General features: G+C 41.0%; 1 protein-coding gene across 4 annotated transcripts in view; it reads right to left on the bottom strand.

The window, feature by feature from the left end:
• The window catches only part of LOC135547064 (cell division cycle protein 16 homolog), a 42,365-nt gene extending 31,888 nt beyond the window's left edge, over positions 1-10,477 (bottom strand). The window contains exons 1-4 of one of the 4 annotated variants that reach the window (XM_064975667.1): positions 10,277-10,477; positions 8,214-8,268; positions 8,025-8,122; positions 824-862 (exon numbers count right to left, since the gene is read on the bottom strand). In XM_064975667.1, the coding sequence (XP_064831739.1) occupies positions 824-862; positions 8,025-8,122; positions 8,214-8,268; positions 10,277-10,354 (270 nt within the window). In that variant the 5' untranslated portion in view covers positions 10,355-10,477. Of the gene's footprint in view, positions 1-823; positions 863-8,024; positions 8,123-8,213; positions 8,269-10,276 lie in introns of those variants that run through there. The other 3 variants (XM_064975669.1, XM_064975670.1, XM_064975671.1) reach the window with 3 other exon arrangements.
• Positions 10,478-12,208: the final 1,731 nt, after the last annotated feature.

Here is a 12,208-nt window from a genome sequence, read left to right as displayed (position 1 = left end):
GTCGAGAGCCATGCGTCCTCAGAAATACAACACTGCCAAGCCACACTGTTTCTTGACACTGCTCGCTTAACCAGGAAGCCAGACGCACCAATATGTCAGATTGGTGATTAGAAAAACCTTAGAAATGATGCCATAGGCTATAACATTTGCCAACCAGCTGCTGAACTAATGGCTGCCAAATTAGGTAACACATCAATAAATAACTTAAGGTTGAAGGTTAGAGAGCATAAGTTTTAAATCATGATGGTCAAGGACAGAAGTTAGTTAAAGGTTAGATAAAAAATTATCACAAATATTCTTTTTTAGAGAATGTGTTTACCTAAATCTGTGTGAACTCAACAAATGACATGGCACACATTTCATGTTAGCATTGCAGGTGACAAATATAAAACCAACATGATACCAGATTTGGATTTCTTGGTATTATTTCCCACTAAGCCATGACCAATTTTCCTTAAACAAATATGTATTTCTGCTACATCTAACATCAGCTGTTTCATAAGATGAGTCAGTCTAGGTCATCATTAGAACATTTCCCAAACCACACGGTTTTTAAGATGAGCTGCAACCAATAAAATGTTCAACTGTTGTTAAATCCTCATTTTCAATGAGCATGTGAACATTCCACCTTGTCTCAAATGTCCTTCAACAGCCTCCAAAAGATAATTTTGCATAATTTCCCATACAAACAAACATATATATACACACACACACATAAAAATAAGACTATAAAAGTGAACACATTTTCCAGAAGGCCCATGGACTAATAGGAGGGTGGAGAGTTTGATTTCATCACAAGTAACTGCTTAATGTTTATACTCACGTGGCATCTAGCAGCGAGATATTGACACGCGCCATACAACTGTGAAATGAAAGATATATTGGGAAAATGAAAACCAAAGCACAAGCTGACAGACAACTTTTCACCTCAACAATGGCACCAGCATTTGCCCATTCAGACAGTAACACAAGCACGTTAGTGTCCATTTACAAATATCTGGCATTTATGAGGGAAATGCCGACAGTCTAAACGTTAAAAGGGACAGTTCAAAAATGTTACACTTCATAATCATAATCTCCCGCACCGCCCCAACATCAACATGCACAAAAAGGTATGCGGACACCAGCTCATCCAACATCTCAATCCAAAATCATGGGCATTAATATTGATTTGGTCCTCCTTTGCTGCTATGACAGCCTCCACTCGTCTGAGAAGGCTTTCCACTAGATATTGGAACATTCCTGCAGGGATAGGCTTCCATTCAGCCACGAGCATTAATGAGGTCGGGCACTGCGTTTTCCTGGCATCTGCTAAGCCCAGATTCATCCATCGGACTGCCAGATGGTGAAGCATGATCAGCACTCAAGAGAACGCGTTTCCACTGCTCCAGTGTCTAATGGCAGCGAGCTTTACACCACTCCAGCCGACACTTGGCATTGCGCATGGTGATCTTGGGCTTGTTATGCAGCTGCTCAGCCATGGAAATCCATTTCATGAAGTTCCTGACGAACAGCTATTGTGCTGACATTGCTTCCAGAGGCAGTTTGGAACTCGGTAGTGAGGACATGCGATTTTTACGGGCTTCAGCACTGGGTGGTCTCTTTGTGAGATTGTGTGGCCTACCACATGGCCGGCTGAGTAGTTGTCGCTCCTTGACGTTTCCGCTTCACAAAAACGGCATATTTCTGTTTTGAGGTCAAAACAATGGTTTCCAATGACATTAACCAATTATTCGAGATTTAGTAGGCAATGACTACTCACAATTGGTCAAAAAAATATATATATATATATTATATATATATATATATAATCACACGATGCACACAGAGGTCAATGGAAACACTTATTCCTCTATATTTGACTACAAAAACACACCATTTTTCACATAGTGGTTGCTCCACTAAATATTTTGCGATTATGCTGCGGTACTTGGAGGTAATTTGTGGTTTAGTACGAAACCCTGCGTCACCACTTCATTGCTCCAGAACAGCGCAAGGTGGAGTTAGAGCACTGATTATGCTTTTGGGTCCTACTGTGTCTCTAACTGACAATGAATGGGCGACATAAACCGAAATAGAAACTGATACTTACTAAAACTGGTTGTTAGACTAAAGGTTATTGTTTTTTTTGCTCTTATTGAAGTACACTCCCAACTGGTCACATTGTACAGCGCCTAAGCGGTGCAACGGTCTAAAACACTGCAATGCTGTGCAAGCCGTGTTGCTACAGATGCTGGTTCAATACCTGTGCTGGCCTCGACTGGGATGACTTGGTTTTTCTCCCTCTAAAAACATAACTAATTCTAAAACAATAAACTAGCTTTATTTACAAATTAGTAACCATGTCTCACCCCGTGTTCAAGAATACCACGCCACCCCCCCCCCCCCCCTCGCCCATTTTACGTTATTTGAAAACGAGATCTCCAAAATAGTTGGTTTTTAAACAAAGAAATTATTATTCATTTAGAATTATATAAGAAACACTTGGATATTATCACAGATATTATTAACCCTGTTATTAGCAGGACAATATATATATTGGTCATGGCTCCCAAGAGGCGCACAATGGGATTGCCTTGCAGTTCTCCAGCTGAGGAGTAACCTTTAACTAGGCAAGTGAGTTAAGAAGAAAGTCTTATTTACAAGGACAGCCTACTCCTTCCTATCCGTCGAGGAATTTAACCTTAGTCTCCCGCGTATGACACAGTGATTCTTTAGCTAAATAACATAGTACTGTGTAGCCTACTCCCGACCGTCACATTGTACAGTGCCATATTTGCCATTCCATTCAGTTTCTTGGAATAGAAATAGTATTGCCTTAAACACTATAATATTAATCAAATTAATGAAGCAACATTTCTTAAAATAAAACATCTGTCCCATTTCCTATGTTCCTACAAAAAAAAGTTTGAAATTCTCTAGTACAGCCACTATTGAAGGCTATCAAATGCTTCAAAGATGCCCTCTGGTGGTCAAACTAGCACTAACCAGCATTAATGGTGGTTGACACTTATGTGAAATAGAATCTTTTAAGCATGAGATAGCCTTCAATAGTGGCTGTACTAGAGAATTTCAAACATTTTTTTGTAGGAACATAGTAAATGGGACAGATGTTTTATTTTAAGAAATGTTGTTTTATTAATTTGATTAACATTATGGTGTTTAAGGCAACATTATTTTTCAAATTGGACTTTGAAATTGAAATTGAATTGAAATTTGCCACAAAAAAAAAAAAAAAAACATGGAGTGTGAATGCGACACAGAGCACGAAGACCGTACCTAAAAAAGAGGGGTTACTTCAAAAGCATGGACGTGGTTTGAGTATGAAAAGTCTGACACGGACTAGAAAATCAATCTCCGCAAAATACGCCGCTGGCCGGTCCAGTCAAAAGGCTCAAACACCAATAACCTCTTACAACCTACGCAAGAATCATGTGAAAAAGTACGGAGAGAGTCTACGGATGAAACCCAAAAAAGTAGGGTCGAGTGCTCAAAACAAACCCCACTCAGACGTTGCAAGAGGCTTTTGCCCGCGGCACACCATATGGCAAAGAATCATGAAGATAACAGCTGTCATTACAACTTATATCTGCAAAGACATGTCCCCAATTTACAAGGTTGAGAAACGGGGGTTAAGTGAGTTGGTAATAACACTCGACCCAATATCTTTTATTTGTTGAGTGTAATTCAAAAATGTAATAAGAAATAGGCCTTTACGTGTGGTCCTTTTATATAAACAATTTATTCATTGAATTTACAGAAAGTGTACATCGTAATATGTATCGTTATCGGGATATGAGATTTTGGCCATATCGCCCAGCCCTATCCTGGAGATTTACAACTTGGAGTACACAAGTGGTAAATTCAATAGATTGGACATGATTTGGCAGAGAAGATCGGGAGAAACTCCCCAAATACAGGTGTGCCACGCTTGTAGCGTCATACCCAAGAAGTCTCAAGGCTGTAATCACTGCCAAAGGTGCTTCAACAAAGTACTGAGTAAAGGGTCTGAATACTGATGTAATATGTTCTGTTTATTTTTAAATACATTTGGAAAAAAATTCTAAACCCTTTTTTTGTTATTTATGGGGATTTGTGTGTAGATTGAGGGGGGGTGGGGCAATTTAATCCATTTTAGAATAAGGCTGTAACTACGGATGCACAATATCAGTAAGTATATCGGAATCCGACTATATTAGCTAAAAATGCCAACATGGCCCTATGTCTATTTTAACGCCGATGTGCAAAACCGATGTCAAAGCTGACGTGCATACCTATATAACGTAGGTACATGGTGTAATGACGCCACGTACAATTTTGCGCTACACATGCAACACAGCATTCATAACCTAGCCCACAATGTCTGCTGTGTGGATCGAGCAGTCATTTGAAAGACTGTTGTCTCGCTGAATTTTCTTAAAGGCAAAATCCAATAAACGCCAAGATAATGGAATTCATTGCCCTTGACAATCAACCATTCTCTGTCCTGGGTGATGTTGGCTTTGCCGACTGGTCGAGCACCGGTACACACTACCAAGTGTTCTATTTTTCAGATGTTGCCCTACCGGAGTTACACAGTAATAGCGTCACTGCTAAAAAGCTTCACGGCTGACATTTGGACCAGCGATATCAGCCCCATGAGCATGCTGAGTCTGACAGCACAGTGGGTCGTCAAGGATTTCGAATTGAAGAAAGTCGTATTGCACGCGCATTAATATGCTGGTTGTCATACCGCTGCTGCCATTTCAATGGCATTTGAGAACATTTGAAACTCGTAAACATGAACACACTCCAAGCTCTATTCGAACAACTGACTGGAGAAATAAGCTCATCAACTGCGTCTGCAGCTGACTTGATACCCTCTGTCATGGCATTGAAACGCTTGCGCAACAAAACTGCTGACAAAGGCTGTGAACAAGCGATTCGGTGGCACTCTCTCTTTACTGTGTCGCCACCATGCTCGATGCTATGTACAAGGACCGCTACTTTGATGCAGATAAAGAAACAGGATTTACGTGAAATGTTAGACACAGCTGGACAAGAAGGAAACAGACAGTGACAGTGCGCACAAGGAAGAGGCGCCACAGACAGAGAGCTGAAACTTCACTGCTTGACATGCATGATGAAATCCCGGTTGAGAATAAAAACGAATGAACAACGAAAAAGCACAGCTAGTAAGTGAAAGAAGTAGGTTTTGTTTATGTTTGACGAGTAATGGGGACATGTAAATGCAAACAAAATATTTTTGGTCAGTGTGGTGTGTGTAACCTTTATTTAACTAGGCAAGTCAGTTAACACATTTTTATTTACAATGACAGCCTACCTGGGCCAATTGTGCGTCGCACTATGGGACTACCAATTACAGACGGATGTGATACAGCCTGGATTTGAACCAGGGACTGTAGTGAAGCTGCTTGCACTGAGATGCAGTGCCTTAGACCGCTGTGTCCATGTGTGTGTATTAGCTACTTAACTTTACTAAATGCTTAAGGCAGCAAATATTTTAAATATCGTTTTTCGTTGTTTTTTTGGCAAGGGAAATATCTGAATCAGCCAAAAATGCCATATCAGTGCATCACTAGCTGTAACGTAACAAGATGTGGAAAAGGTCACGTGGTCTGAATACTTTTGAGAATGCACTGTATAATAACAGAGTAGCAGCAGCACTGCGAGTGGTGTCAATGTGCGTGTGGGGGGGGGTCTTATGGCTTGGGGGTAAAATCTGTTCAGGTGTCTTTTGGTCACAGACATGGCGCTCTGGTACCGCTTGCCACGCGGCAGCAGAGAGAACAGTCTATGGCTTGATCATTTTTAGGGCCTTCCTCTGACACCGCCTGGCAAAAAGGTCCTGGATGGTAGTAAGGAGTTCGGCCCCAGTAATGTACAGGGCCTTAAGCACTACCCTCTGCAGCGACTTGCGGTCGGATGCCGAGCAGTTTCCATACCAAGCAGTGATGCAGCCAGTCAAGATTGCTCTCAATCTGTACAACATTGAGGATCTGAGAGCCCATGACAAATATTTCCTGCCTCCTGAAGGGAAATAGGTGTTGTTGTGCCCTCTTCACGACTGTGTTGACGTGTTTGGACCATGGCCCGCTATACTACAGCCTAGTCACTGAATTGGGGCACGTTTGGCCTTTAGTTTCCTCTAGTCCACAACAAGATTATTTTTTTATTGCTCACATTGAGGGAGAGGTTGATGTCCTGGCACCACATTACCATGTCTCTGAACTCCTCCCTATAGGCAGTCTCATCGTTGGTGATCAGGCCAACCACCGTCATATCGTCTGCAAACTTAATGATGGTGTTGGAGTATTGCGCGGCCATGCAGTCGTGCGTGAACAGGGAGTACAGGAGGGGACTGAGCACGCACCCCTGGGGGGCCGACGTGTTGAGGGTCAGTGTGGCAGATGTGTTGTTACCTACTCTTACCACCTGGGAGCTGGCCTTCAGGAAGTTCAGGATCCAGTTGCAGGGGGCGGTGTTTAGGCCATGAGCTTGGAGGACACTAATGTGTTGAACAATGAGCTGTAGAGTCAATGAACAGCATCCAGACGTAAGTGTTCCTTTTGTACAGGTGGGAAACGGCAGTGTGGAGTGCAATAGAGATTGTGTCATCTGTGGATCTGTTGGGGTTGTATGCAAATTGGTGTGGGTCCAGGGTTTCTGGGATGATGTGAGCCATGACCAGCTTATTTTTTTAACCTTTAACTAGGTAAGTCAGTTAAGAACAAATCCTTATTTGCAATGACAGCCTAGGAACAGTGGGTTAACTGCCTTGTTCAGGAGCAGAACGGCAGATTTTTATTTTGTCAGCTCGGGGATTCGATCATGCAACCTTTCGGTTACTGGCCCAACGCCTAACGCTCTAACCACGAGGCTACCTGCCGCCCCAAAGCATTTCATGGGTAAAGACGGAAGTTCTACGGGTGGTCATTTAGACAGGTTACATTGACGTTTGTGCGCAGGGACCACTGGAAGGGGAGTGAACTCAAGTAACCCAAAGCGCTGATAATATAGACCTGTTAACAGAGATACAAAAGGCGGAAAAATCAACTTGAATATTTATGATGAATGTAAAAATCACTTTTAGGTAGCTGGTCAACAGACAACTTTACATGTCAAATTTGCTCTCATTCAGTGCTGTATGGTATTTTTTAACAGAAAACTATTGGCAGTTTAAACATTTAAAAAAATTCTCTCCATTTGTCAGACCCCTAGAAGTTGTCATTCAAATTTCTTGTATTCTGTTGTTGCTTGCAATATTCATAAAAACATTAAAGTTACTTAATATTTTTGCCGAACATCCGCAGTACCTCCGGATGCCCAGTTGAATACCCCTGGTGTAAACCTTCATACGCATCGCATGCAATGCGGTTTCGGAAACTTTTAAAACTTTACTTTCATATAAGCAAGAAATATTTGAAAGTACAAAAAAAATGCACTTACTGTACACAGTTTAAGTTGCACGCGGCTGTGTTTTGAATAACAATTCATGCTTCCAGCCGAAGTACGACATTTGAGTGCAGCAGAAGGAACTTCCGTTTACTGGCTGAATGCATGAGTTATTCAAAACACAGTGCTAAAACTGAAAATAGTAAGTACATTTTTTTGTACAAATGTAAGTTCCAAAAGGTTTTCAAAAACATATCGCAAGTGATAATTATTAAAGTATCTACCTTTAAAATGGAGTGTGGGGATTGGAGTCCAAATTGAGCTAGCTGTGGTCCATACGTTCAACTGAGAACCCTAGGGATGGCTGTATACCCCCTTGGATTCTCGAGAGCTAACCAGGTACAATATTATCTTATTTGTTTTGAAGAACAAGGGCACAATCTGTATAGCACATAGTTTTGAAAGCTACAGAGAAGAATGCGATGTGTAGACTTTCCGGACTCATTATGTGGGCCGACATATCATTAACATGTCATTAGTCAGGTTGCATGCAAGCCTGAGTGCCCCACAGTGAGTTGCTGACATACAGAAATATGCAGGTACCCAGGGAGCCAACCAGTTGGTCTTACCTGATCTAGTTTCCGTGAGCGGAGGGCATGGGAGGCTCTGTGGTACTGGGAGGTGAGGTAAAGGCACTGTGCTAGCCAGTAGATATCCTGGGGGTCTTCTGTGGAAGGTACAACATCAGTTAAATAGACTACTAACTTACCTTCTATAGTAACTAGCCAGACAATCATCAAATCAAGAAGATTACTCACCATGAGACAGGGATGCAATCTTATCTGCCCAAAATAAAGCGCTTTGATACTGTTGCTGCAAACAAAACAGACAGGAAAGGCAGCATGAAAGCAAACATTCTGAATGTATTAACTAGAAGTATGAAACTGATACTGTCAGGAGCTGTCAATACTCACTGATACAAGTTAACAGTTATCTAGCCACCCTCCAAGTAGCCCAAGAATTTAACCAGAATCTGGGTTTACAGGAGACGTTGAATATGGCGATTCTCCTTTAAGCCCAGGAAGCAGCCATTCAACTTGCCATTCACCAGCTTTTCAAGCAACTATCGTCATATTACTGCCGTCACACAGATATGTACTTCCAAAAAAATGTTGAAATGAAAAGTTACATGCAACCAAAAAAATGCATTGTCTGGAAATAATCTAAGTATTGTTTTTGACTGAGTACACATGCACCAAATCCACCTCTTCAGCACCTCCTGCAATATTAGGAGAGAAATTAAAATATAGAAAATAGAATTATAAACTGGGTGGTTCGAGCACTGAATGCTGATTGGCCGACAGTACATATGGTATAAAACATGTATTTTACTGCTCTAATTACAGTGGTAACCAGTTTATAATAGCAATAAGGATATTATGCGTTGTGCCTAAGAACAGCCCTTAGCCGTGGTGTATTGGTCATATACCACACCTCCTTGTGCCTTATTGCTTAAATATACAATCACTGTACACATACTGTATATTATCTACTTATTCCACTTGTATGAAATAATATTGCATTCTGTGTAATACAGGTGAAACAGATTGATATGACATTCATCCACTGTTGTAGGTGATAAAAACAGACCTCTAACGACGAGATGCTCAAATCTCTGGCCCAAGTCGTTGTCCCAGATGCAAAGGTAGGCGACAAGCTTGGGTCCAAAATAAGCCCATAGAAACAGTGTGCTTATTTTTGACAGATTTTGAACAAAGTGAAACCTCTCGTTTCACCTCTTCCTCTCTGGATAAAATAAATCTTCCCTGCTGTTGGATCAGCTGACCTATGCATGGCATTAATTACAGATTTTGTAGGTGGTTCAGAAGAGGTGGATTTGATGCATGCACACCTGGTGAAAAACAATACCAATGCCTTTTTTCAGTTGCATATAACATTTTATTTAAGCCTTTTTTGGAAGTACATACCAGCCATGACGCAAGTTATGACTAAAGTCGATCAGCAAAACTCCATTCTTGGTAAGTTCCAATCGCATTTTGACTTTAAGCTGATGAATGGCAAGTTGACCGCTTTCGTAAGCATAAAGATATCATCTTTCATATCAGCGAGAAATAATTAAAAATGTTAAATTGATACAATAAATAAAATGTATTTAAAGCCCTTTTTACAGCAACAGATGTCACAAAGTCCTACACCTTTAATATGATTAGTTTTCCCAAATGGCATTATATCAGTGTTTCAGTACTTGTTTACGGAAAACAAGAGGCGACCACCTGCGCTAATGATCCATCTAGTGTAAGCGTAACTCAGGAAATGTAGTTTCGTCGGATGGAGGCTAGCCATAGCTGTATGGATCTGTGCAAAACTGCTACAAGTAACTTAATTGAATGATTCTCCCTCGCTAATCAATTAAGGGCCATATGTTTTGAAATCTAGATCGCAGGCGATGGTTGACGTGTCTAAAGGTTAACACATAGCGTCGGGATTGTAGTTCAGATAAGGCAGTCGTGGGCGAAGTTAACGGACTGTAGGGAGAAGGCAAAATGCCGCCTAGAGTTTAAGAGCTATGAATGGGGTAACTAGCTACCGTAGTCCAAGTACATAACATTACAGTAGTAGCCAACAACGTTAACTAGCTCAGGTCACTGACTTAGGTAGCAGGGAAGCTAACTAGGTACTAAGGTTAGCATGTTGATATCTAAGGAGCTACCTAACGCAAGTGTGTTACACATCTGGAAACTGTAGACTTGTCATTATGAACAATTCACTTAGCTAGCTAGCCGGTACAATAAATTACGGCAATCAGACAGCGGCAAGCTAGCCAACTACCAATTTAGCCTATCTAGTCTACGTTTCTTACCTGATCAATGTAGTGTCGTACACGTTGTCGAAGTCTGTCGAGATTCATTGTGATTGTCCTAATGCTCCCTTTATACATCAAAGTGTAACATTTTCATTGAGCGACAAATAAAACTTGTATCGTGTGAAAATAAGATCGCTAGTAGTAACGCGTAAACTAGCTACGCAAGGAAACAAAAAAAGTCCGCGGTCTTCTTGCAGCGGGAGTGTCACTTAAAATACTCCGCAAGGAACTCGACCCATTGATCAGGGTTCCGGTCATTTCAGAGAAAAAAAAATCCCACAATATATTTTTTTATTAGAGCAGAGAACATTTCAGCGTTTAGCTTCGCGTGTACCATAATTCAAACGGTGTGTGTACACGTTTAGAAAAGTCAATAATCATTGCTTGCGAAACTGTTTTTGAAACATATGCTGATATGCCCCTTATCTTTCATATCAGCGAGAATTAATCTTTGAAATAAAAACGACACACTAGACATTCAACAGAGATTCATAGGCTGTGTGTGCCTCCAGTTGACAAAATACACTTCCGCCCCAGTTATGCTTACACACAGGTGTTAGGAGCATGTCTTCCATAAAAAATATATATTAAAAAATGAATGTATCATGGAGATATGGTCATGTGGGAACAACCCTATGAAATGTTAAATTATTACACACCTTTTAATATTATTATTTTTTTAATATCGCTGATCAAATTATATTGGTGGCATACTTTGTAAACAACAGCTGTAGACTTTTCCAAAAATGCAGAGTTAAAGATTAAATTAAACATTGAAATAGTGACACATGGAATAAATACAGTGAATAACAGATAAGAATGAGAAAAAATAACATGACTACAGTGAATAACGAATAACAATAACAAGTCAAAAACATGGCTATATACAGTACCAGTACCAAGTTGATGTGCAGGGGTACAAGGTAATTGAGCTCGCTATGTACAGTGCCTTCGGAAAGTATTCAGACCCCTTGGCTTTTTCCACATTTTGTTACATTGCAGCCTTATTCTAAAATGGATTTAAAAAATACAAATTAACAGCAATCTACACACAATAACCCATAATGACAAATCGAAAACAAGTTGAGAAATGTATATATATAAATAAATAAAAATTGAGCTCAGATGCATCCTGTTTCCATTGATCATCCTTGATCTTTGACAACTTGATTGGAGTCCATCTGTGGTAAATTCAAATTGTTGTACATGATTTGGAAAATCACACACCAGTCTATGTAAGGTCCCACAGTTGACAGAGAAAAAAAAGAAGCCATAAGGTTGAAGGAATTGTCCGTAGAGCTCCGAAACAGGATTGTAACGAGGCACAGATCTGGGGAAGGGTACCAAACAATGTCTGCAGCATTGAAGGTCCCAAAAACACAGTAACCGCCATCATTCTTAAATGGAAGAAGTTTGGAACCACCAAGACTCTTCCTAGAGCTAGCCGCCCGGCCAAACTGAGCAATCGAGCTAGAAGGGCCTTGGTCAGGGAGGTGACCAAGAACCCAATGGTCACTCTGACAGAGCTCTAGAGTTCCTTTGTGGAGATGAGAAACTTCCAGAAAGACAACCATCTCTGCAACACTCCACCAATCAGGCCTTTATGGTAGAGTGGCCAGACGGAAGACACTCCTCAGTAAAAGGCACATGAAGTCACTTGGAGTTTGCCAAAAGGCACCTAAAGACTCTCAGACCATGAGAAACAAGATTCTATGGCCTGATGAAATCAAGATTGAACACTTTGGGCTGACTGCCAAGCATCACGTATGGAGGAAATCTGGCACCATCCCTACAGTGAAGCATGGTGGTGGCAGCATCATGTTGAGGGGATGTTTCTCAGCGGCAGGGACTGGGAGACTAGTCCAAATCGAGGCAAAGCGAAGTACAGAGAGGAGCGAAATTCAGAGAGATCCTTGATGAAAACCTCCT

Source organism: Oncorhynchus masou, chromosome 10 (assembly GCF_036934945.1).
Source record: "Oncorhynchus masou masou isolate Uvic2021 chromosome 10, UVic_Omas_1.1, whole genome shotgun sequence".
NCBI classification, from domain to species: Eukaryota; Metazoa; Chordata; class Actinopteri; order Salmoniformes; family Salmonidae; genus Oncorhynchus; species Oncorhynchus masou.
Note: the sequence above shows the minus strand (reverse complement) of the source record. Positions and strands in the feature narration are given on the sequence as shown.